Genomic DNA, 25,841 nt, shown 5'->3' on the forward strand with positions numbered 1-25,841 from the left:
AGCTGTTCCAGCCACAGAGGCAGACCCGCCACAAGGAACTGAAGTCAGGGGTGGGAGGTAGGAAATCCGACACCTGAGATACTTGGCTGAATCTCAGAACCTTGCTACTTTCCTACTTAATCTACTTTTCAAAGAGGAATTTTCCCTAAATATGGGCAGAAAAGGAGGAAATGTTCAAGTTTCCTTTGTTTTTCTTGCCCAGTGGTCCCAACAATCTCCATCTCCCCCCCACCACCACTTTGGTACCAGGGATTGAACCCAGGGGCACTTAAGCACTGAGCCACATCCCCAGCTCTTTTTTTTTGGGGGGGTGGGGGTGAGCGGGGTCTGGCTAAGTTGCTCAGGGCCTCCCTAAATTGCTGAGGTTGGTTTTGAACTTGTGATCCTCCTGCTTCAGTCTCCCAAGTCGCTGGGATTACAAGCTTGCACCACCACGCTCTGCTCCATCCTGTCTTCTGTGGGGCCAGCTGAGCCCCAGGGAACAGTTTTGGGTTCAAAACTGCAGGGTCAGGTGTTGAGGCCAGCCAGGCCCAGGCCTAAGTAGACAGGCAGAGCTGAGGAAAGGTCTCTAGCAGCCTTCCCCGTACTCCTCCAAAGCTGTTTACCTAACTCCCCATTCCCATAGAGATGGACCCGGTGGCCAGTCCCCAGCTCCTTGCCCATGGCTGCCACCTCCCTCTGTGAGAAGCCGGAAGTTGGGACCTTTGGCGGCTCAGCAGCACCCTCTACATTAAATATTTATCTTGGAGTCCAGGTCAGAACCCTAGAGAATAGAGAAGCTCGCTGCTGGTGAGGGATATGGCCAGGATTCCTGGAACTGGAAGATCTTCAGCTTCGCCATGTTTGGAGAACAAGGAAGATAATGAAAGTGATGTGGCCCTTCTTATACCCAAGGACCCTGACAGGTGGGAAATCTCGGGACAACGGTAATTTATCCCTGAGGGAGGAAAAAGGCTGGTGCCAAGGGGTGGGTGTGTATCCTGCCTTCAAGGAGTGTCCTAGGGCAGCCACCTTCTAAGGGCACTGCTACCTACCCCATCCTCATCAGGAGAGGCAGATATTATTGAAAGGGACCTCAAAGGTTATCTTGCTCAGCCCCTGCTCATACAATAGTTGCCTCTGTAAAATTACCTCACAAATGGCAGACCTGGAGCCCCATAAGCATTTTTAAATCTTTCTTGGAAGCCTAGGATCTGCTTCTGCGACCTGTGCCTGATGGTCCCTTTTCTGCCAGTGCTGCTGATCTGTAACCACACAGCAGCAGGCAGACACTGGAAGCCCCTGGCTGCCTCTTTGTAGACCTCCCCCTCAGCCTTAGCATCCCCATATTATCTTGTTCCAATGCTGCCAGTATAGCTCTTTACCCCAACTGGGAAAAGAGAGCTAACAGCAGTTAGGGAGGTAGGGGTTGAAATTGCTTCCTCTTTGCTCCATTCCCTTTCAAATTTTGGGCTGAATGCTGTACTTGAAAAACCGTCTGAAGTGCATGGTGGCCTTGGGTGCTAATTAGACACTCAGTAGGTATCCAGTAGATACTATCATATTTCCCTAATTATTATTGATCACTCCCAACAGTATCTGAAGTAGATCAGTAGCTATTTGATGGTTGATTGGTTGAGATTTGGGGATCCCAGAGGTTAGCCAAAGGCTAGATGCACTCTAGACTTTACTTCTACTGTCAGTAAACAGTCATGAAGCACCCTCATGTTTTTGTAACAGGCCCTGTACCCACATACAAGCTTGGCGGGAAGGAGGGAAGAAGCCAGGGCCAGAGTGAACAAGGCGGGGCTCTGGGGACTCATGTCGGAGTAGCGGGAACAGCGGAAAGCAGGAAGATCAAAACAAATACGGTGTATGGGAACATCAAGACCCTCCTAACCTCATCCCCGCCCAAGGGACCCCACCCTCATCCTCTTTGGGGGCGCGGCATGCCCTGGGCCGCTGCCTGAAGCCGATTTCCTCCCAGTGTTTGCACGTGTGAGCATCCGCACATTTGCGAGTGCACGCGTGCAAGTTTTCTTTGCCCACGCCGGGCGCGCGCTTATGCGTGCACAAACCTCCTCCCCAAGAGCCGGAGAGGCGGCGGGGCCTTGGCTCCTGGGCCACCCTGCCTGTGGGGCGCCTTTATCTCGGTCCCCGCCTGTCAGCCTTGCGGGCCCGTCCCCCTCCTCTCCCGGGCGGTGGAGGCGTATCAGCTGAAAGCTCCACCCGGTCCCTGGGACTCAGCGTGTTCTCGCTAATCACTCCTGCCCTCTGTCCTGGCTCCGCCGCGCAGCAGCTCGCTTCCCACACCCTGGAAATGTCGCTGGAAACTCTGAGTGGCCCTCGCTGGCCCGCCCGCCCCCTTCCCGACGCCAGCCCTGTGGTGTGGGGGCCAGGGGAGGCAGCTGGGAAACCGTGCGGGCTCCCCGGGGACCCTTGGTGGCCCCTCCCGGCGCCGCCTCCTTGCCGGCCCGGCCCCTTCTGCAAGGGCCGCCAGCATTCCCGCGGCGCGCCCCGACGGAGGGCACTCGCACGCCCCGCTGGAGCGAGGGAGGGGAGCCGACCCCCTGCTCCGCCCCACCCCGGCCGGCCCCCGGTGCAGATCCGAGCCCCGAACTCCCCAGCCGCGCCACTCGCACGGTCCTGCCTCCCTGCGCGCCCCCTCGGCCTCCTTCTTCCTTCTCGGGCGCCCAGCCTGGCCCGGAGTCCTGACCCGGTCACGAGGGCCGTGAAGGCCCGCGCTTCTCCCTGCCCTCGCTCCCCAAGGGCCCGCCGCGGCCGCGCCAGGAAGGAGCTGGGCAGGGATGCTCCAACCCACCCAGGCGCCCTGAAGCCCTGCCACCTGCTCGCCGGGGAAGGTAGGTCCCAGGGAAGGAGAGGGGCGGGGAGGAGGCGAGGCCCCAGCTGGGAGTGATTCCAGCCTAACCGAAGGCACAAAGCCCCTCCCCCAGGGTCCCTGTCCCAAACTCAAGTGGGAAGAGTTGTGAGCAGTTCCTCCACCTCTATCCAGAAAAGGCAAAAGTCTTGAAAACTTGTCCCTGCCCACGTGGACTTGTAGCTGGAAAGTACCTGGGAAAGCGTAGGGCCAAGTCCCCCAGGTCAGGGACTCAGAGAAGGAGTCTGCCCGGACTTCCAGCCTTTTCGGCCTGGCTGCGTGGGTGAGGGGGGCTGTCTGAATTCTGGGAGGACTCCAGAGTTTATGACACCCTCTGTCCTTAGCTAGGAGGGGACCAGTTCCCCCAGCATGCCTCCACCTCCTAATGGCTCCTGGCTGGGATGCCAAGAGAAAAACTAGGACCACCTACCCCTGCATATTGCTGGGGTGTATCACATGGAGCAGATTTGGGGAAGGAGCACATTGGGGCACCAATGGGCAGCAGACCCTGAGAACGGATATTGTTGGGAGAACCTCCTGCTCTGCTCCTCCTACAAGAGGGTACTTCTCTGAGCTAGAAGGGTGGGAAGGGACCCTAGAGGAGGAGGGCTCAGTCAGCTGATGGTCAGGACTGCTGATGCTGATCTGGCAACTTGGCTCCTGGCAGTCAGCAGGGCAGGGAGGGGTGGCTGCTAGGAACTAGCCTGCCCCAGGCCTCTGACCTTTTACTCTGCCTGCCTCACTTTCCTTATGAAGGGAGGCTGGGCAGCAGGAACTGGGGTGTGTCTGCATGTTTTGCTTTGGGTAAGAATCCTAATTGGATCCAGCTGGTGAGCTGCCTCTCCCCCAGCCTCAGCCCTCCACTCCCCCAGTCAGGGCTTGGCATGAAGATCTATGTCCCCAATTGGCCACTCTGATGTCAGAAGGAATCCTCATAAATGCAGACCGGAAATAGTCTGCCACCCAGTCTTGTCACCCCCTCCACCCCAGACCTGAGTAGAAACTGGATACAGATGAGGAATCACAGCCCTCTATTGTAGCTTCATCCCCCCCAGGGTCCCCACAACTCTTACGCTGCGCATATGACTGCCCGCTGCACACTCCACCAACTGCTATTCAGTTGACACCCCTCTAACCACAAACCCCATGTGGCTCACTTGACCCCCGTGATCCCCCAAGAGCCATATCGTAGCACTGCATGTATATTTCACTGTGTACACACAGGGCAGGGCACCTCCAGGCATCTGCCGCCCTGGTGAAAGCCCCCCAGACCCCACAGGTGCGTACAAGCCTGATTCAGTCTAGTCCATAAGGCGGTGGAGGTTGGCTCCCTCCTGGCCTATCCAGCAGCAAAGGTGAGAGGGCCGACTCCACACTGTAGCTCTTTGAGTACAAAAGCCCCCTCAGACAGCTCGACCAAGGATCTCCCTGTGTTCTCTTGAACCTGTCTCTGGGCTCCCTCCTTTTGTTTGTTTTTGCAGTGCTGGGGATAGAACCCAGGGCTTGACACCTGCTAGGCAAGTGCTCTGCCACTGAGCTATATCCCAGCCCCTCTTGCATACCTCCATTTCCTGGGTGCCTGCAGCACCCCCACCCCCACCCCCCATCCCCTGACCTCAGCTTTTCATGGCTAGTTGGGCACAGTTCTTTCAGGGAGGACCCTCCATGCAAAACACAGCCTGGAGGTGCAGGAGAAAGGGGAGCATGTGTGTGCACAGAGGAGCACTCAGGGTCATGCACACCTTTGCCCTCACCCGCTGCTTCCCTCTCCACCCCACCAGCACTGGCACCTGAGCCCTGGTCTCCAGGGGGCTCCTGTGAAGGAGGCCAGAGGGAGCCATTCTCCTGAGCTCAGGAGTGGTTCCGCTTCCTGGAAATGCTCCCCTGGGCCCTGGTAGGGATCAGGGCATTGTTGGCTACTTCCCAGTGGGCAGTGGGCGGCTGGCCTTGCTGTTGGTCAGGGCCTCTCCCCTGGCCTAGGCCCAAGTGACTCCTTGTGCTTGTGGGCAAGCAGATGCTGCACAGAGCCTGGAGGAGGCAGAGGAACTGAAACAAAGTCATGTGTGCCTCCCTCTCCACCAGCTGCCCCAGATCCCCTGTGCCTTCCCTCTGGGGAGCAGACTGGGCTGGCAAGGAGAGCCCCGGAGGGCCTAGCCAGCAGGCCCACAGCCCCACTCCTGGCCAGCCTTCCCTCCCTCCCTCCTTGCCTGGGCCTCCCCCTCCCCCACTCCCACCCGGAGCTCCTGCCCAGAGCTAACAAGGGCCCATTGTGCTTCTGGGAGCCGGCACGGGCAGCCTGCAGGCGGGTGCCTGGAGTGGCCTGTTTCCTGGGTCCTTGAGCTCCCACCCAGCTGGCCCCAACCTCCTCCCATAGCCTGGCCCTCCTCCCCCACACCAGGGTCCTCCGGCCAGGGGCCTATAGACAGTCCCTTTCCCCTCCTTCTCCCTTCTCTGCAGAGGACTTGCAGAGGAGCAGTCGGAAACATCCAGCCTTGACCTGAGCATGCAAGGCCCACCCTGCAACCTCCCTGCTGAGCTCAGCCTAGATGACTTCATCCCTGGCCACCTCCGGGCCCATGTAGGGTCATCCTCCCGGGGAACACGGGTGAGTGGGACGGCAAGGAAGCAGGTGCATTGTGGGTCCAGTTATTAGGGACTGCAGGTCAGGCAGGGGAGCAGAGAATTGAAGGGGGAGGGGGAGGGGGAGGGTCTGAAGAGAGCTCTAGGGAGGCTGCATAGCTGCCCACAGAAAGGCGAGGCTGGTCCTTGGACCCTCTTTGTGGGGTGCAGGCTGTGCCCAAGTAGCCATCCCGCCCTTTCTCCTGTGGAACCTTCTGGGCCCTGAGCTGCAGCTCCTGGCCCCTCCTACAGGTGCCTGTGATCCGGAATGGTGGTTCCAACACCCTTAATTTCCAGTTCCATGACCCTGCGCCCAGGACTGTGTGCAATGGCTACATCCCACAGAGGAGAGAAGCTTCCGAGCTCTCAGGTGGGTCTGCTCAGAAAAAGCTGCTCCAGGAACCCTGTGTGGGAGGTGGGGGGTCTGAGCCCCTGGACCCTGCCATTTGGCACCACTGTGTCAAGAGACAGGGGCAGCAGAGGAGGATGGATGTCTCAAGATCATGAGGTACCCAGGGGCCTGCAGGCTCAGATCAGGGCCCTCCCTCTGCTGTGGTGGGGGAGCAGGCTGAGGTACCCCTTCCCTCCCACTCCTGCCTCGTGCCTGGGGAAGGGAATGTGCAGGATCCACAGCCCCAGGTTCAAGGGTACAGTCAGCAGGCCAGGGAATGGCTAGACTGGGCTGTTCAGGTCTCTACTCACAGAGCCCAGCAGGAGGTTGGAGAGGCTGTTTGAGAGCCTGTCACCTAGGTCCCAGGGTCCCCAAGATCCTGGGAACCTCTGGAGGTAGGCCTGCCCTGAGGGAGGTGGCATCTTTGTTGAGCACTCTCTTGAGGGAGACATTGTAAAGCACTTCCATTGTTCAACAAGTAATCACTGAACACTTACAGTAGCACATAGCCAGGCAAACACATTTTATAAGCCTCATCTTATTTAATCCCTCCATATTCTGGCAAAGCTAGGTTCAGGAACCAAGGCAGAGCTGTCAGAGCTGCCTGTCTGGCCCTGAAGCCCTTAGCTGCTACACTGCCTACTTAGGGGCTAAAAATTCTAGGGAAATTAACACAGTACCATGACTAGGAAACAAGTTTCTGTCTTCGCTGTCCTTGGCTGTGTGTGCACAGCCTCACAAAGTAGATGTCACTGAATCCTTCCCACCGGTACCCTCCTTTTACGGGAGTGGAAACTGAGGTGCTAAGGGCCTGATTGATGTGCCTGAATTCACACAGCCAGTAGGTGGCAGAGCTGGGGTCTGAATTCAGGTCTGTTCCCTCCAAGCCCAGCCTCTTTTCTGCCACACCCCCGCTAAGCCATCCCCAGCATTCTCTTGAGTAATGATTCCCATTCTGTAGACTCTTAAGACAGCCCCAGGAAAGCAGGAGGGGTTGAGTGCGGACACATATTTCTCAAAACAAAATCCATTTTAATTCACTTTAAGAAGTAAACAAACAGAAGCCTGTGGTGCTGCCAGGGATCAAGAGCCTGCGTCATCCATTCAAACAAACAAGGAGCTGTTGAAACTTTGAACCCATAGGGATCAATGTTGTGGGGATCTAAGCGACAAACAAGGTCAGGTAGAGGCCCCAGCCTTTAGCTAATGCTCTCCTGCACATACCCCACAGACCCTGCATGGTATCAGACCTGGCCAGGCCCTGGCCCCTGGTCCTCTGAGAACTCGAAGGCCTCTCCACCACAGGATACCCAGAACTGGTCAGCCACATGGACCAAGGACAACAAGCGGCGGGACAAGCGCTGGGTCAAGTACGAGGGAATCGGGCCTGTGGATGAGAGCGGCATGCCCATTGCCCCCCGATCTGTGAGTCAGGGCTGGGGGTCACAAACAGATGGGACCTACAAAGAGCTCTATTGTTTGGATAAATCAGAGATGGGCAATAAAGGCTATACCCAGACCATTCCAGACTAAGCTGGAATCTAACCATGATGAGTTTCAGGGGATCATGAACCCCATAAAGTTACGGGCACCCTTGTGAGTCTGAGTTGTACAAGTGGGAAGGCCTCATAGCACAGCAAGCATTGAAGGACCTGAGGACCCCTTCAGCACTGCCACAGTCTCCCTCTTCCATCTGCCTCCATATCTTGAGGCAACATGCTTCCTCACCAGGAAGCTGGTGTTAACATACCCTTCCTGCCTCCCAGGGCTGTTTGGGAAATATCATCTCCCCCCTCTCCATTATCAATTTTATTTTTCATTACATAGAAACACATGTTTTTTCTAGAAGCATTAGAAATGTAGAAAAGCAAAGAGGTAACGTGTAAATCACCCCAAATCCACAGTGTAGGGATCATGGTTGTATATACTGATGGAGGCCTGCATATGTGACATGCTACTGAAGTTATTGCTCTGGAAAGACACCACAGAAGATTCCCTAGTCCACCCACAGGGCCGTCACCAGGGGCCAGAGAAAGGGCTCACCAAGGAAAACCTTTTGTGACTTGCTATAGGGGGGGTGGCTGAGCTCAGAGGCCTGACTTTACATCTTCTGATCCCAGAGCGTTGACAGCCCCAGAGACTGGTATCGGAAAATGTTCCAGCAGATTCACCGGAAAATACCAGGTTAGACACCCTCTCCTGCCAGAGTATATTTTGGTATCCAAAGCCTGGGGAGGGAGGGAGAGAAAAAGAGACTTTCCTCCTCAGGGGATTTACTCCACCTATCTAACCCCAAGGCTTTAAAGTCAGTGGTCCTTAAGACAGACCAAAGAAGTGAATCTCCATGTCCCCTCCCTGGACTGGGGGATAGCAGTGGCCTCCAGAGAACCCTCCAGCAGCCAGTGATCAGCTGCTGTCCTCAGTGTCCTCTGAGGGTACACGAAGGCAGTCCTTCCCCGAAATCCTTCTTTTGACTTTTCTGTAGGGCTGACATTCCAACATTAGTGGCCATGAGGCCAACTCATCCAATCAGTCCCTGACTGTGGAGCACTTAACTGTGTTGAGCACTAATCTAGGTACTGAAGTTAAAAGGGAGACACACAATAAACAGGAACCTTCTAGATGGCATATGGCAGAACTGGCTAGGGAGAAAAATAAAGGCCAGGGAAGTGACCGGTACAAAAAGGCTGTGACTTCACCCAGGATGGTCAGGGAAGGCCCCTGTGAATTGACCCTGGTGCAGAGAGCCCTGGGAATAAAGGAGGTCACCCAGCAGAGGGAACTCCAAAGACCTGGAAGGAAAAGCATGCGTGGCATGTTGGGGACCAGCAAGGAGCTCTTGGACCATAGCTGGGGGGCCTTTGGTGGGAGATGGAGCCAAGAAGTCATAGGTACTTTGGGCTTGTTATGAGAACTTTGGCTTTTACTGTGCAAGAGATCAGGAGCCGGAGAGAGGTTCTGAGCAGAAGAGTGATATGTTCTGACTGTGATGGCTGAAGAGGCTCTCTGAGGCTGCTGGGTGCAGAAGAGTTGCTGGGAGCAGGGGATCAGTTCCCTGGTTGGTAAGGCTGGGAAGGAAATGGCTGCCATGAAAGCCCTGCTTTAACGAGACCTAGACCAGGGCAGGAGCAGTGAACCTGCTAGAATCCCTTGGGGATTCTGAATACACCCAGGGACAGTTATTGGACTATTTTTTTTTTATATACCAGGGATTGAACCCAGGGGCACTTAATCACAGAACAACATCCCCCCCACTAAGTTCCTGAGGCTGACTTTGAACTCACAATCCTCCTGCCTCAGCCTCTTGAGCCACTGGGATTACAGGCCTGTGCCACCAGCCCAATCAGTCATTGGAATTTGTTGGTGGATTGAACACAGCCTGAAAGAGAGGCATGAGAATGATTTAAAACTGAGCAGGCTGAAAGATAGAGATGCCGTTTATAGGAACAGAGAGGACTTGAGGAGGAGCAGGTTTAAGAGGCATTCAATTTTACCATACTAGGGAATGAACCCAGAGATACTCTACTCTGAGCTGCATTCCCAGGGCCTTTTTTTTTTTTTTTTTTTTTTTTTGAGACAAGGTCTTGATAAGTTGCCCAGGCTGGTCTTAAACTTGTGGTCTTCCTGCCTCAGCCTCCCAAGTAGCTGGGATTACAGGCGTGCGCCACTGTGCCTGGCAGTATTCAGAATTGGTATATGTCACATCTGAGTGATGTCGAATAGACAGTTGAGTAAAGACTGTAGTTTAGGGGAAAGGTAAAATGCAGGTAGAAATATCTGGGACTCACTGAAAAATGAGATTTTGATTTCAAGTTCCCCAGGTAATTCTAATGTGCAGCCAAGGTTCTGAGTCCCAGAATAGAGGGTAAATGGTTATTCCTCAGGGGATGGGGGTGTAGCTCAGTGGTAGAGCACCTGCCTTGCATGCATGAGACACTGGGTTCAATCCTCAGCACCACATCTAAATAAATAAAATAAAGGTATTGTGTCCATCTACAACTAAAAAATAAAAATTAAAAAAAAAATGATTATTCCTCAGTATCCCATAAGGATTGGTTCCAGGACCCCCTGAAGATACTAAAATCCCCTCATGCTCAAGTCCCTTGAATGAAGTGGCATAGTACCAGCCTGAACCCACTACTTAGGTGTGATTTGAATCACTGCTAAAATGACATAGTGTTTGCCTATGACTTACCCTTCCTCCCATATACTCTTTCTTCTTTGGTACCAGGGATTGAACCACCCAGGGACACTTCACCATTGAGCCCCAGCCTCAGCCCCATCGGTGGGGTCCTGGACAGGAGTGGTGGGGGCAGGAATGGTGGGCTGAAGGCCTATTTAGAGAGGGGGCAGCCGGGGAGGTCGTGATCCTCAGCTAGTTAAGGTTTGCTGTGAAGAGAAGCAGAACAGTCAGCAGCCAGCAGAAGGTGGGCTCCTGAGAGGGGAACTTTGGTTTGCTGAGGGAGAGGCGGGCAGGCTGGTCAGTAGCTCTTCCAGGGCCTTCCCCGCCCCAGAAGAGTGAGTCTGGGCAAGGGGAAAGCAAAGCATTTAGAAGAGAGCGCAGAAAGCGAAAGGGAACTCCAACCTGACATGGCCAGGGTAGGTCTGCAGAGGTCAGGAGAGGGCGTGTGTGGGAACCCGGAGGGAGAAGCTGGACAGGACTGTTTGGGTCAGGCAGCTGCCTGCTCAGCTCGCCCAGGCCATAAGCCTGCCAGAGGCATTTCAAGCCCTCCCAAGAGCTGCTCTCCTAATTCCTCCCCTCCCTGGGACATTCCGCAGGCCCTGACTCAGCGCTCAGCCCTAGGCTGGAGGGAGGCTGGGAGTGGCCAGGGCGTCCCATCCCCACTTTCTGCCCTATCTGTGACCTGGTCCTTTTTGCTCCCCAGACCTGCAGCCTGATTGGACCTTCCAGGACCCACCCAAAGGTGAGGGAGTGAGGGCTCGCTCATCCACCCTGGCCGGCTGCCTGAGGCTGGGAAAGCAGCCCCAAGCTTGACTCCAGGGCTCCCCAGGTGGCTTCGTTCAACCTGAGAGGTTTTTGTACTTCATTCTGGGAAACTCCAAAGCCCCTGGGAGGTACAGTGGTAATTGGGAGTCTTAGCTTCCTTCCTCATCCTGGGAATCCTCACTCTGCCACACCCTGGCTGAGTGGGCCGCCTCCCTTTCCTCATCTGTACAATGGGGATACCACCTACCCTGGAGCTGTAAAACTCTTGGGGAAAAGTCCACATTAAGTGGCCTCAAGAACCATCTCTGCCCACTGTGAGCCAGCCACCCAGAAGCTAGGGAGGAAGTGGATGCTGGAGCTTCACAGGGTCACCCAACCCCAGCCCCTGCCTTTCTTCTTCCACCTTCAGTGATTTCCTCGTGGAACTCCTCTGCAAACCCCAAGCAGCCAGGGCCACCGCAAAGAACATCCTCCAGGCCAGGGGGCCCTGCAGCAGCTTCTGTCGGGTGAGCTGGGGGCAGAGGTTGTGTGGGCCTTAGCTTCCCTGTGGGGACCAGTGCCCCCTTGTGGCAGCGTCCAGCACAGCCTCAGAGCACGCAGGATGGGGTCAGCTCCTCAGCTGGGCTCTGTCCTGTCGCCATCCTGTCACATTTTTCCATCCATCCAAGATAAAAGGGGAAAGGTGGCCAGGAATGGGCCCGGCATCCATTTCTGGTCAGGAACACCTGCCCTGTGTTCACGGTGGCCAGGAGGACTCATCCCCTGCAAAAATCCATGGGTCATGTGTGCCTGGTGGGGTTTCCCAGGCACCCACAGATAGAGCTGTTGAGGGCAGCTTGGTCCTGGGGCCTTCCACTTTGAAGCCTGAGAAAAAGCAATCATTGTGGATGAACCCAGGTTCCCATCCACATGCAGCTGTGAGACACACTGCAGACAGCGGAGGGAGGAAATGCCTTCCTCTATGCAGACTGCTCAGGCCCATGGGAACCTGGAGCTTTGCTCTCAGAGTTAAATCCAAGAGCTTCTTGTGCCTTTACATGGAGGGATCCTGCTCACTAGCATGGCCATGACCAGCCTGTGGCTCTTGGGCACCATCAATAGAGACTGAAGAGCTCCAGATTGGACCCAGAGTTGGGGTTGAAGCCAGTGCTCTGCTACTAGCCATATGACCTTGGCCACTTACCCACTCTGAGCCTGGGTGTCCCTGTCTTGTAAGCGGGGACCATTCAGTGAGGACGGAATGAGATCACATTGGCATCCTCATCACGACTGGCACACAGCATGTCTACACAAACATTAGTAATATACAAGCTCAATTATGACTAGAGTTTCCTTTGATTAGCCACGACACATTCCATTCTCATGATCATTTTTGTTATTCCTAAAATCAGAATAGAATCATAATTATAGCCAACAAATCCTGACCCTCCGGGCAGACATTCCATCATTTGATAAGCTTGATACAGTGGTTTTCCTTGGTACAAACTTTCAAACTAAAAACAGAGGCTGGGACATTAAAGCTAGCCAGGAAAGGACCCTTGGAGGGAAGACAGCAGGGTGCCTCAGTAGCTGGGGTGGTCAGACAAAGGAGGTCACTGAATCTAACCAGTACCTCCATGGAACAGAAATAACTCGCCCAGACCTCCTGGAGGTTTTTCCTGGAATAGGATGCAGACTGTTCTCTTGGGTTTGTGTGTAAGTCCACTCAGCTGTGGCAGCAGGAAAGACCAGATTCATGGAAACTGCATAGACATATACCAGGGCAAATGCAGGATACCTAAGGCCCACGGGAAAGCCCCAGCTGCCCTGCAGCAGAGGTTTATGTCTGGCCTTCTCCTGAGCACCTGGTATGAATTCCCTTACCCAATCACTCCCACTTCACAGGTGCTGCACCTGAGGCTCCATACAACTTACCAAAAGGTGATGGAGCTGGGATTTGCACTTGGAGCTTGCGCACTTGGCACTATTTAACACTGCTTCTGCAGTAAGGAAGAGGGGCAGGCAGAGACAGCATAGGCCCCTTGGCGGGATGGGGCCAGAATAGAAAGAAGTGATGCTATACCTTCTCTCAGGGCTGTGATCTCACTTGTGCCTCAGTTTCCTTAAAAGGAGACTGATGTTCTTCCCTTTCTTCAGGAGAAGCTGGGACCACTCTGAAGAGTTACCCAGAAGCACCTTCACCTATAATCCTGGAGAACTGCCCTCAGAGCTCCAGCCCCCAAATCAGGTAGCTCATCCAGTATGCTCCCCTTCCACCCCAGCGGCATGATCTGGCTAGGCCTCTCTGCTGAAATTCACAGCTTGAATCTTTAGGAGGGCGGATAGGTACAGGATAGGGCAGGGCCTGAGAGCCTGCTTTTGAGCCTGGGTAGAGCCCCAGTGCCCCTCTACTCAAGGTAATGGCTACCCACATCTGTGCAGGTGCCGAGAGAAAGACGCCGAGAGAAAGCAGAAAATGTCTGGACAGAAGATTCTTGGAACCAGTTTCTGCAGGAACTAGAGACTGGGCAGAAGGTGAGTATGGACCAGGTCCTCTGGGTGTGGATGCACCACCCAGCTTGAGCATTCGGAAAGTGCATTCACCCCCTGACTCCCCTTCCCACCCTTCAGCCCAAGAAACCACTGGTGGATGACCCTGTTGACAAACCCTCCCAGCGCATCGAGGTAAGTGTTGCATCGGGGCTGGAGAGAGATTCTGGGTCATATGGGCCCCAATGACCATGGGCAAAAGTCATGGACCAAAGGCCCAGACACTCCCTGCTCTCATACAGCACCCAGGACAGTGCCTGGTGTACAGTAGATACTCAATAAACATGTGTTGACCAAAGCAAGAGCAGAGGAGGGGAGTGTCCAGTATGGACTGGAGTTACCAGGAAGTATTCTTGGACACAGAACTGAGGGGTTTTTTGTTGTTGTTTGTTTTGTTTTATTTTTTGTCTGGGGATTGAAACAGTGTTTTATCACTGAGCTACATCTCCAGCCCTTTTAATTTTTTGAGACAGTTTCTCATTAAGTTGTTTAGGGCCTAAATTGCAGAGGCTGTCCTCAAACTTGTGATCCTCCTGCCTCAGCCTCCCAAGACACTGGGATTACACCATGCCAAGCACTAAAACTCAGCTCTAAAAAGATCAAAGGATGGTCCGGGGATGGGGCTCAGTGATAAAGTACTTATCTAGCTGGGTTAGGTCCTCAGTAGGGGCAAAGGGAGATCAGAGAGCTTGGCCAGGCCGAGAAAGAGAGCTGCTTATGCATGTAAGCAGAGACTTGAAGTGGAAAGTATGGAGGAGGGGAATATGCATATGTGTGTGAGTGCATGTGTAATTGGTCTACTAGAGTGGGCACTGAGCGGGGAGGCTGGATCGGTACAGTGAAGCCAGGCCATGGAAAGCCATAGAAAACGATGGCACGGACCTCACAGGCTCTTGACCAGAGACTTGACATGGCAAAAAAAAATAATAAATAAATAAAAAAGGTTGGGAGGTACCATCAGGAAGTACTACCATCTTAGCACCCTGGAGTGCAGGCGCAGAGGGGGCAGGAATGCCCTCCCATATACCCGGAGCCACACCCCTCCCAAGCCACAGCAGACACTGGCTCTGAGGCATGCCCTTGACCCAAGCACGGTGTGACCTGGCCTGCTGCTCCCATCTGACCTCTGAGCAGCCCCACTCCACACATTCACGCACACTGTGCTGCCCTCCTCCCACCCCTCCCCCCATTGCCTAAGCCTTCCCCACCCCCAGGTCCTGCTGGAGAGAGAGCTAGCCAAGCTGAGCGCTGAGCTGGACAAGGACCTGCGGGCGATTGAGACCCGGCTGCCTGCGTCCCCCAAGGTACTGGCCTCCTGGGGTCCTCCTGGGGGAAGCCATTGGCCACTGGGGCGGGGACTGGGTGGAGGACGGGCAGGCACTCTGGCTGCGGCCACCTTGGGCAACTTCAGCTTGTTGCTTATTCAGGGCGTTGACTTTCCAAGTGACCCCTAGGAACCCTTCCAGGCCCACTCCACGTCAGCCCGTCGTCTGGGACCCGGGTCCCCGCCCCACTCCGCCCCGTCCTAGCGCAGCCCCAGGGACCCCGACCCGTACCGGCCCTAGTTTCCCGGCCCGGCCTCCCTCTTCCGCCGCTCGCCGCCTCCTGCTCCTCGGCTCCCGCGCGCGGCCGACTCTAGGACCCCGCGTCCCGCCGCCCCTCCCCGCCCTCCTTTCCTCCCGAGCCACGAACTTTTCCGGAGGCGGCGGCCTCGGCTGCCTGGGCCCCGGGACCCCAGGCCCTGATCGCGCCCGTCTCCCCGCACAGAGCGCGCAGGCGCCCCGACGGGCCCCGGAGCAGCGGCCGCCGGTCGGGTGAGTGCGGAGACGCGGGCTGGAGGAGGGGTCCGTCCGGGCCGGGGCCGGGGACAGGAACGGACGTGGCGCGGGCTGGGCGGCGGCGCGGGGGCGCTGGCCCGGCCCAGTGCGGGGGACGCGGGGACCCGGGGGAGTGCGCGGAGGAGGGGCCTGGAGAGTGGGAAAGTGGCCGGGAGGGACCGGAGCCGCCGCTCTCTGCAGGGGGCCGTCCTCCAGCGTCCCGAGGGCCACTTGCTCGACCCAGGGACTTGGGTGGCGGCGGTGGGACCCCCACTTCCCACGCACACTGTCGCCACCGGCCGTCTCCGGCCTCTCCCTGCCCAAGGCCTCACCCTTTCCCGGCCGTGGCTGCAAGGGAAGTAGGACATCCTGTTGAGAACCCAGGACCTGGGAGACGCCTTGGGAGGAGGTGGCCCGGGTGGGGGTGGCGGGAAGATTTGGGAGATCAGGGAAGTCTGGAGGGGAGTCCCAAACCGGTGCTCACTCTGTGTGTCCGTGTAGCCCGGCCTCAGCCTGGAACTTCAGCGCCCCGCATGCACCTTACCTGGGTCCCACCCAACCCCTGAGCCCCCACAGAATGGCGGATGGAGGAGGAAGCCCCTTTCTAGGTCGGAGAGATTTTGTCTACCCTTCCTCAGCCCGAGGTAAGGACCCCGCGGTCCCATCACCTAGATGTGCACCTACCAGATATGCAGGTCGGCAGGGAGATCACAGAGCCCCTTGCTTCTCTGTATCTGTCCTGGGTGGAGGGAGCATAACCCATCCCAACCCAGACGCCTCCCAGATATGACCTCCCCAAGTTGAGGTGGTGCTTCTCCACAGACCCTAGTGCCTCCCAACGAGGCTGCAGCCCAGCCAGAAAGGAAGAGAAGAAGGTAAGGAGGGTGCATCAGGGTCAGGGTGCAGGAGGAGGTGCATGGAGCAGGTTTCCTGCCTGACTGAGGTAGCCCACTCTGTTCTCTTCCCCTGCCCAGAGAAAGGCTGCTCGGCTCAAGTTTGACTTCCAGGCACAGTCCCCCAAGTAAGTGGCTTTTTCTCAACCTTTTCCCTTCCACTTTGGGTAGTCTCTGCACTATTGGGTGGGAGACAGGGCTTCAGTATATGCATCTCCAGAGGGTGGAGGGGACCTAGAGTACTTAGGGCAGGGTCTGAGGAAAAGGAGGCTCAGCTTGCTGTGACATTTCTACTCTGGCCTGCAGGGAGCTGACTCTGCAGAAGGGTGACATTGTCTATATCCATAAGGAGGTGGACAAGAACTGGCTGGAGGGGGAACACCATGGCCGACTGGGTATCTTCCCTGCTAATTATGTGGAGGTGAGTGGGAGGAACAGGTGCAAGTAGGTGCCAGGCTGGGAGGGCCCAGGGCTGGGAAAAACTTGGAGTGCAGATATCTAGTTTCCTAATATGCAAAACTGTGAGGGGCACAAATGCCCCCCACCCCCAACCTGGCCGGATGCTCTGTGTGTACCCAGGAAAGGTTTGCTAAATGAGGGTGGAGCCAGCCCAGGGGAGACCAAGTAGTCCGGCTACTCAACCAGAAGCCACAGCCCTATCAGTGTCTTGGACTTCCACCATTCAGAATCCGTCTCCTAATTGCAACCAGCAAGAGTTGGAAGTGTGTGGCCATTTATGAGCTATATATAAATGCATCACCTCATTCAGATATATTACCTCCTTTGTTCCTCAGTGCCTGGGGAATGACAGATAATCCCCATTTTACTGATAGGACTCAGTGACAAATTACAAAGTAGAAGATTAGAATCTGAATGTGGATCTTTCCATTCCAGGGACAGGTCTTAGTAGAGGCCTATAGGTTATCTTTGGTATTTGTGTCTTTTGAGAAATGTCAAGTTATTGGCATAAAGTTGTTCATATCATTCCCTTAGTATCTTTTTTTTTTTTTTTTTTTTTTTTGGTCTATGGATTGAACACAGGGTGCTTAACCACTGAGCCACATCCCCAACCCTTTTAGCTTTCCCTTTTGGCTTTTTGAGACAGGGTCTCGCTAAGTTGCTTAGGGCTTTGATAAATTGCTGAACTTGGCTTTGAACTCACAATCCTCCTGCCTCAGTGTCCCAAGCTGCTGGGATTACAGGTGTGTGCCACCGCACCAAGCCTTTAGTATCCTTTTAATGTCAGTAAAATCTGTAGTGATGACCTCCCTCTAATGACCAATATTGACAATTTATGTTTTCTTCTGGTTAGAGATTTATTTATTTTTATTTTCTTTTAAAAATATTTTTAGTTGTAGATGGACACAGTACCCTTACTTTATTTTTTTATTTTTATGTGGTGCTGTGGATTGAACCCAGTGCCTCATGTGTGAGGCAAGCATTCCACCCTGAGCTTCAGCTCCAGCCTTTTATTTATTTTCTTGATCCTTTCAAAGAAATTATTTCATTAATTTTTCTCTATTGGTTTTGTTTCTAATTTTATTGATTTATGCTTTTTTATTATTTTTTCCTTTTTCTTTTTGCTACTGGGAATTAAACTCAGGGGTGCTTAACCACTGAGCCACATCCCTAGCCCTTTTAAAAATTTTATTAGAGACATGGTCTCACTGAGTTGATAAGTGCTTCTCTAAGTTGCTGACACTGATTTTGAATTTGTGATTCTCCTGCCTCAGCCTCCCGAACCACTGGGGTTACCCGCCTGTGTCACCACACCCGTTTATTTCTGTCTTTTTACTTATTTTAATAATATATAATAACAAGGTTTAATTTGCTCTAATCTTTGTAATTTCTTAGTTTATGTTATTGATTTGAAACTTTTCCTGATATGAATATTTGATGTTATAACTTTTCCTTTAAATACTGCTTTAGCTGCATCTGACCATTTAAAATTTTTTTTTCAACTTGAACTATTTTATCATTTCCTTTGTGACTTCCTCTTTGACTCATGGGTTGGATTGTTGTTTCATTCAGGTTCTTGATTTGATAGCCATCATAAGACATCCCCTACCTACAGGTTAACTTCTCTGATCCTGAAATTTCACAAGTGTATACAATATTCCATCCCACCAATTATTTATGTCTTAGTGTGAAATTGTTGATTAGCTTCTTGAGTTTTTTTTCCAGTATTGGGGATTGAACCCAGGGGCACTCTTACTACTGACCTACAATTCTAGCTCTTCTTATTTTATTTTGAGACAGGGTCTCCATAAGTTGCTGAGGCTGGCCTCAAACTTGTGATCCTCCTGCCTCAGCCTCCCAGGTCATTAGGATCATAGGTGTGCACCACCATGCCCAGATGGCTTCTTGACTTTTATGAGTAGGGTGAAGCAAAGGCAGCATGGGGAGCACCTGATGGGATAGAAGGGGAGGGGGAACCGAGACACTTGAACCAAGTGTTAAAGTTAAATCCTCAGTTTTCAAAGAGGTTGCCATCTGTTCCCTACAACTCCAGATACTCCATTTCCTTCTGTGGTCCAGCCTCTCTTTCCAACTGGCCCATCTTCCACCTGGCACTTGTCATACCCCCTCCACTAACACCTCCTCCACAGACCTCTGTTGGAAATTCTTCCAGGAAGCCTTCTTGGACTAACCTCCTCACCCGCTTGGTTGTGCTCACCCTGGCCACCCCTGGGGCTTCTGTCTGGGGTCAGTGTCCACAGCCAATGTCTTCTTTCTGCCCTGGGCAGTTCTTGCGTGTTACCACCTTCTCTTTGGTGCCTCGTCCTCCCATCAGCCCCAGGGGTACACCCAGTAGATGCCGGGGGCCAGATCTTTCTCATTACCTTTCTTTCCACAGGTGCTGCCTGCAGATGAGATCCCCAAGCCCATCAAACCCCCCACCTACCAGGTGGTGGAGTACGGAGAAGCTGTGGCCCAGTACAACTTCAAGGGGGACCTGGAGGTGGAGCTATCCTTCCGCAAGGTGGGACCAAGAGGGAAGAAGTGGGGTGGGGTGGGGACAGATGAAGACAGATAAACTCTTTTTTCCCCAATGATGGAGATTGAACCCAGGGCCTCATGCATGCTAAGCAAGCCCTGTACCACTGAACCAGATCTCCAGCCCAAACCCTAAAAGGTTTTATTTAGTCAGGCACACCCATCTGCACCCCATATTTCACGTTTTTCCAAAACTCTTAGAATTTTGTTCCCCTTAATTTAATCCATTTTTAAAAGATTGTTATAAACTTCTAGAAGTGTGTTTTTCAACTGCATGTTGATAGATGATGAGGATCAGAATCTGCACTTTCTTCTTTCTTTCTGTACTGGGGAACGTTCAACCACTGAATCATATTTCTGGCCCTTGGTATTTTCTCTTTTGAGACGGGGTCTCCCCAGGTTGCTGAGGCAGCCTGGAACTTGCCATCCCCCTGCCTCAGCCTCTAGAGTAGCTGAGATTATAGGTTGTATAATCTGCATTTTTAAAGGAATAGATAGAAATATTAGACTGCATTGTGTGGAGAAAGAAAGGGTATGTTCCCCAACTATAGGCAGCTGTGGGTGTGAATAAAAAGACATTTTAAAAATATATATGTTTTAGTTGTAGGTGGACACAGTACCCTTATTTATCTTTATGTGGAGCCGAGGATCGAATCCAGGGCCTCAAACACGTGCTCAGCGAGTGCTCTACCACTAAGCCATAACTGTAGCCCCTAAAAAGACATTTTTAAAATGTGGACTGTGGTTAAAAAAAAAAGTCTGAAAAATGCTGCCCTGGAAAGCAAGGCCTGGTCTCCCTTTGATTGGTATTTTTGGGGGGCAGAGGCCATCAGTGCCTGTAGTCAGTGCCACCCAGCCAGCCAGCCCCAGGCACAGAGAGGAAAGGAGGGCTGCATGAGGAGGGGAGGGGACAGAGGGTAGGTAAGCTGAGGGCTGGGGCCCATCCTCCCTGGGGGCAGCCCACCAAGGTGGTGGGGCTCTAACCCTGTCCGCCTGGGGGCTGGAGGAAACCACCTGCTCTGAGGGGGTTGTTTTCTGATGCACTCATGACAGGATTACCCAGAGGGTGAGGCAGGGACAGGACTGAGCCGTGGCAGTGGTGGCTAACACCTGTCCAGTGCTTCTTGTAAGTGTTCTTGCATCTCACAGCAGCAGCATGTTTACCCCACTGAACACACGAGGAGTTGAGGCTCAGAGAGGCAAATCGGCTTGCCCAAGGCCACACAGCTTGGCAGAGCCAGGTTTGCATCTGTGTAATCGGTCACAGGCTCCCCTATGATTGGAGCTCTAGGAGGGGACAGTGCTCTGAGCTCAGTGTGTGGAGGGGGGACACTTAAGCCAGATGTGCTTCCCAAGGAGGCAGGCCCTGACTGGAGCCCAGGGCTGCCTGATGGAGGAAGAGCTTGGACTTCTGCTTGCTCCCCCGGGGGGTATGGGTTTGGCTCCCGTTCTTCTCTCTGTGGGATCTCGGATGACCTGCTGACCCCCTCCGAGTCTGGTCTGTGCTGTGTGCCAGGTGTTAGTCTTGAATGATACGGCTCAGGTAAGCATCCTCGGGTGCATGTCAGGTGGACCCTGAGGACACTGACTCCTCCCTGCCCCCCAGGGGGAGCGCATCTGCCTGATCCGCAAGGTGAATGAGAACTGGTACGAGGGGCGCATCTCAGGCACCGGGCGCCAGGGCATCTTCCCTGCTAGCTACGTGCAGGTGTCCCGCGAGCCCCGGCTCCGGGTCTGTGAAGACAGCTCCCAGCTCCCTGCATCTCCCCGCCTGACCACCACTGCCCATCTGGCCCGGCACCCCACCTCTCCCTCAGTACCGTGCAACCCAGCTGACCCCACCGACTGGGGGGGCCGGACCTCCCCCCGCCGCACCGGCTTCTCCTTCCCCATCCAGGAGTCCAGACCCCAGACCCAGGTGAGGTGGCCTGTCCCCCACCCTGTCCCCCATCTGACACTGGGAGTGAGGCAGCTGGGCCAAACCTAGCATTCAGCCCCACCCCCACGTTGGGAACCCCAGGCCCCTCAAGTTAATGCTGGCCAGTGAGCTCCAGCCCAGGGAAACGAGGGCAACCAGCCAGTTCTAGGTAGGTCCCCCAAAGCCACCCAGTGTGTCACACCAGACCACTCTGTCCTGATGCCAGTGTTCATCTCTGGGAAGGAGGTGCAGGGAATCAGGGCTCTGTCATTTGCCTGCTGTGTGACCTGGGCAGGGTTTGGGTTTTTCCCCTATGAAATGGGGTAATGATCCCAGTGTGGTGGGTGGTCGAGGAGATGTGGGCTGAGGTTTCTCTTAGCTGCAGGGCAAGACAGCTCCACTCCTGAGCAGGCATGCTCCTGGCTGTGCTGGCTCCCATGTTCATCCACTCGCCAGGTGCTGAGCACATATAATGTGCAGGGACTCTTCCTAGGTCCCAGCTTTGTCCATGCTGGCACCTGAAAATCCAGTCACTGACCCCACCTGGACCAGGGGACTTGGGGGATAACCTGAGGCAGTGTGGACGATGCTCAACAGGGAGGCGGGCCACCCATTTCTCTTCCCTCATTCTTCCTCTCTGGGACCCTTCTTTCCTCCTGTGGATCCCCAGAATCTCAGCACCTCTGGGCCATCCCTGTCCCACTCTCGAGGGTCCAGCCATCCCCTGGACATGGGAGCCTCCTCCCCCAACACCATGCAGATACACTGGACGCCGTGAGTACCATCTGAGGGTTCTTGGCCAGGGGTGGGGATCACCAACAGGCAGTGCCAAGCACACTGACCCATGCCTCACCCTTCCCCACCCCTGGGAAACTTGACCTAGGTGGGGCTTGTCCTTGCAGAGCTTATAGGTGATTTGGGGGCAAGGCAGGAGAGCTCGAGGGGCCTTGGGAAACTCAGGAAGTGGAAACTCCTGGTAGAACCGCCCACCTGGTGTGGGACAAAGGGGTGAAGCCTTGGCTGCCATAGTGATGTCTCCTGCAGGTACCGGGCCATGTACCAGTACAGGCCCCAGAACGAGGACGAGCTGGAGCTACGTGAGGGGGACCGAGTGGATGTCATGCAGCAGTGTGATGATGGCTGGTTTGTGGGTATGTGGGTCTGGGGAATGGGCTGGGGGCTGGCCACAAAAGGTGTCTCAGGGTCCCCAGGGGCATTTGTGGGCTGTTGCTGCCTGTCCACGCTGGTTCAGCAAAGATGCTTGGCCTGAGCGCCTCCACTCAGCATCTGACCTGACTCCGGAGCTTTCCCAAAGCCAGTGTTCTTTGAGCTGCCTTCCTGGTGCCTGAGGAGGGATGAGGCTCAAAGGAAACTGGTCCCAGTGCAGGACCGCCGACAGGCCACTGTCTGCTCGGGGCAGGCGTCTGCCCCGGCCCCTGCTCCTTCTCCCGGCACGCAGACTCCTGGGGAGGGCTGGTGGTGGGGACCAGGTCTCACACAGGGGCATATTCCCCACCTCCCCTGCCCCAGCCTGCTCCTCCAGCCTCAGGAGAGGAGGGAGTAACTGTCCCAGGGCAGTTCGGGCAGAGGATAATATAAGAAACCTCAGTTGGCTCTGGCCTGGTTCAAAGTGACTGGCCCCCCAGGCTTCACCTTGGCCTGCTTCCCAATAGTGGACAGGTTCTGTCCAGGCCTCAGCTTCAAAGTATGGGCCAAATAGAGTGAATAGCCCGAATCACCCCCCACCCCCTGCAATAAGTGGGCTCTGGAGCCAGAGGGTTAGGGGACTACCTGGGAGGGGGGGCCATGGGTGTAGTCCCTTGACCAGGCAGGCTGCACTTTCTGATCTGAATCCCAATTCCTCAGTGCTGACCAAGCTTCTGACACCCAGGATTATTAAGCACTAACTTGTTAGGAGTCCTTTTCTGCTGAGAGATGGCTTGAGCACATTCTCATTTTACTCTGTACACTTATGCTTTTGAGTTATTTTTTTAAACACTACTAACAAGATTTTACACGTTTCTATAGTTAAGAAGAAAAAGCAGCGCTCTTGTGGTGTAAGCCACAGTGCTCCAGAGGAATGGCTTGCACCTGCTCTGTCTGTGTGGCAGCCACTAGCCACGTGTAGCCGCTTGGGTTTAAATTAGTTGAAATGAAAGAAAATAAAAAAGTTCTTGAGTGGCACCTGCACATTTCACGTGCTTATTGCCACCTGCAGCTGTGGTCATGTTTGGACAGTGCAGGCCAGGGAGGTGTCCTGGAGGAAGCGGGGCCTGGATGGGCAGGGGACTGACTTGGGGAGGCTGATGGGAAAACAAGGCACTCTGGGTGGAGCAAGAGCACAGGAGGCAGGAAGTCCAGATGGCAGCCTGGAAGGGAGTCCGCCCAAGTTCTGGGGTACCTTTCACTTCTTTCTGTACTCCTGTGTTTCTAGCATCCCACTTTCACCCCAGAACACAGGATTCCTTGAGACTGCAGCAGACCAGAGATCTAGATGACAGTCCCAACTCTATTCCTAAGCAGCCAAGTGATTTGGGGAATTAATTCCCTGGACCTTCTCTTGGGCCCTACCTGCCCATCTCTGAAACGCGGGTGCCATACTAAACCAGAGCGTTTCCTCCCAATGTAAGTTCTGTGATTCATCCTGCTGCTTCCCGGCTTCCCGGAAGAACGGTGGAGTATGCAGTGCTCTGTGCAAAGCTGTGCACGTTTGTTAACTGCTCTGATTCTTTGATTATGGAATTTAGGGAGTGTAGTTTCGCCCACCTAAGCTTCTGCCACTAGGGGGCAGGAATGAGGAAGGCAAACCAATTCCACGCCTCCCTGGGACTCTCCCTGCAGTTCTGGGCCCTGCCAGCAGGGGACCCGTCCCTCACCCCTACATTTCCTGTTACATGAAGGAGCCTGGGGGATGCTCTTTCTGTCTTTCCTCTTTCAGGTGTCTCCCGGAGGACCCAGAAATTTGGGACATTCCCTGGAAATTATGTAGCCCCGGTGTGAGTGGTCTCCATGGCAACTTGGAGCCAGCCAGGATGGGGTGGGGAGCAGTAGCACTTACAGGAGGGAGTAGGGTCCCCACATCATCCTCCCCCAGACCTGCTCTCCCAGCATCTGCAGAGACCCCAGCAGCCTTCCCTTGGAGCCCCTTCAAAGCCCCATGGACTGATTCCCACCCACAACTCACAGGCATTCCTCTGAAAGCCCCTTCACCCCCACCCCCGCTCCCCAAATACAGAGGTCTGCTTTGAAGTGGAGACTGTTTCCAGGCCTTATTAAGACCAGACTCCTAGCCTCCCACCCCCACCCGCCATTGCCTTTCCTCTAACAGGGACCGGCTCCGGGCTTCACCCCCGTGGGGTTCCTCTAACAAGGACCAGCCTCCTAACCTGATGCAGACCAAAGGCCTCCAGCGCCTGCAGGACTTCCTCCCCTTTCTCACCAGCTAGCCTGCTGCCCCTTTGCATTCTGCCTCCAGCTGGGCCTGGGAGCGAGGTGGGGGACAGATGCAGCCCCTTCTTAGCCTTCAAGCACTAGCAAGAGGTCTCGCCTCAAGGCCTCTGCTTCCCAGAGGCTGTCAAGGTCTGGGCCTGGGTTCTGCACATCCTCCTGTGGCCACGGTGTCCAGCACAGTGCACTGGCCTCTCCCAGACAATCCACAGGGAGACTTTGCTGCGCTCTTGCCTCCCAGCCCTCCTCTATGTTAAAAGTCCCTCTGGAAGATGATGTAAAATAAATCTGGATACCAGGGCCCTTGTCTCTTGAGTCTTTTTCCTCTGGGATGGGAGAGGCCTCCTGCTTGGGATTGTGTGGATTCCTTCTGCAGTGGGCTGTGCAGGTAGGTGTGCGTGAGTTCTCAGCCCTCAGGGTGTGGGGGATGGGCAGCCCCCAGGACTGGGCAGCTGATTGACAAGAAGTGCTGAGAACCAACGTCACAGGGGCCAGGACAAGGTCTGTGGAAGACGCCAGAGCCGGGAACTGAATGTGGCCTTGTTTGTAGACTGTTTTGATTCTGGAACGGCCACTGTGGGGTTGCTGGACTAGATGACATTCTAACTGTTCTGCTAATGTTTTCCTTCTGTGCACTCCATTTCCACACTGATGCCCTTGTGTGTTTATTCTTTGGGCTCAAGTTTTTGAGCAATTGGTTTCAGGAAGCTGGGAGTGGTGGGGCACAGCCAGGCAAAGCAACTCTTTTTGTCCTCAGTTTTAGAGTCCTGAGGCTGGGTGGCTCCTGGGGACCATCAATGATGGCACAGCCCTGGTCTAATTGTTCCTCCAAGAAAGGAAAGCTCCATTCTTGGGCTGCTGCTGAGAGTGGATCAGGGAGTGCTGTAAGCATAATAGCTGGCAGGTCACGATTCCTTTTTTACATATATTTTTTAGTTGTCGGTGGAGCTTTTTTACTTTATTTTTATGTGGTGCTAAGGATGGAACCCAGTGCCTCACACACGCCAGGCAAGCGCTCTGCCACTGAGCCCCAGCCCCAGCCCTCATGCTTCCTTTTTACAGGAGAGACTGAGGCTCTGAGGTATTCAAGTGTCTGGGGCACATCAGTCTTAAATGCTGACACAATTGATGTAATGCCCAGGTAATGCTTTTCCAGAGGTTCTGAGGTGGGTCACACAGGAGTTCAGGGACTGCCTTGAGGTAGCCCAGGTTCAGGCTGCTTTTATGTTCTGGTCTGTCATTTAAGATGCCCCCACCCCAGGGTGGGGAAAGCTGGTGGCTGAAGTGAAGGGTGGAGATGCCTGGTTTTGTCAGGACAGAGGGGAGGGCCTGGGCCCACAGGGCAGTGGCCTGGCCCTGGCAGGTTGCTTAAGCCTGGGTGGGGCAGCTTGCTCTCCATCCATTTCCTCCACCCAGCACTTACCT

At 54.4% G+C, this 25,841-nt stretch overlaps 1 protein-coding gene across 5 annotated transcripts; it reads left to right on the top strand.

The window, feature by feature from the left end:
• The first annotated feature begins 2,481 nt into the window (after nucleotides 1-2,481).
• On the top strand, nucleotides 2,482-24,716 carry Sorbs3 (sorbin and SH3 domain containing 3). 5 transcript variants are annotated; one of them, XM_046447703.2, is made up of 21 exons: nucleotides 2,482-2,840; nucleotides 5,315-5,462; nucleotides 5,729-5,846; nucleotides 7,099-7,292; nucleotides 7,988-8,051; nucleotides 10,754-10,792; nucleotides 11,225-11,321; nucleotides 12,952-13,042; nucleotides 13,237-13,329; nucleotides 13,426-13,479; nucleotides 14,559-14,648; nucleotides 15,112-15,158; nucleotides 15,663-15,805; nucleotides 15,984-16,036; nucleotides 16,136-16,182; nucleotides 16,361-16,475; nucleotides 18,912-19,037; nucleotides 20,658-20,969; nucleotides 21,640-21,743; nucleotides 22,014-22,120; nucleotides 24,298-24,716. In XM_046447703.2, exons 2-21 carry the CDS (start codon nucleotides 5,361-5,363, stop codon nucleotides 24,357-24,359), a joined length of 2,058 nt encoding a protein of 685 aa, XP_046303659.1. In that variant the 5' UTR covers nucleotides 2,482-2,840; nucleotides 5,315-5,360; the 3' UTR covers nucleotides 24,360-24,716. The 5 variants fall into 5 exon arrangements, with proteins under 5 accessions (XP_046303659.1, XP_046303658.1, XP_046303660.1 ...); XM_046447702.1 differs by having other exon boundaries at nucleotides 2,484-2,840; nucleotides 23,908-24,716; XM_046447704.1 differs by having other exon boundaries at nucleotides 2,484-2,840; nucleotides 5,774-5,846; nucleotides 23,908-24,716.
• The last annotated feature ends 1,125 nt before the right edge of the window (nucleotides 24,717-25,841 follow it).

The sequence above is a fragment of the Marmota monax genome, unplaced genomic scaffold, assembly GCF_021218885.2.
Source record: "Marmota monax isolate L192 unplaced genomic scaffold, Marmota_monax_Labrador192_F-V1.1 WCK01_AAM20220418_F8-fsc00040, whole genome shotgun sequence".
In the NCBI taxonomy this organism is placed as follows: Eukaryota; Metazoa; Chordata; class Mammalia; order Rodentia; family Sciuridae; genus Marmota; species Marmota monax.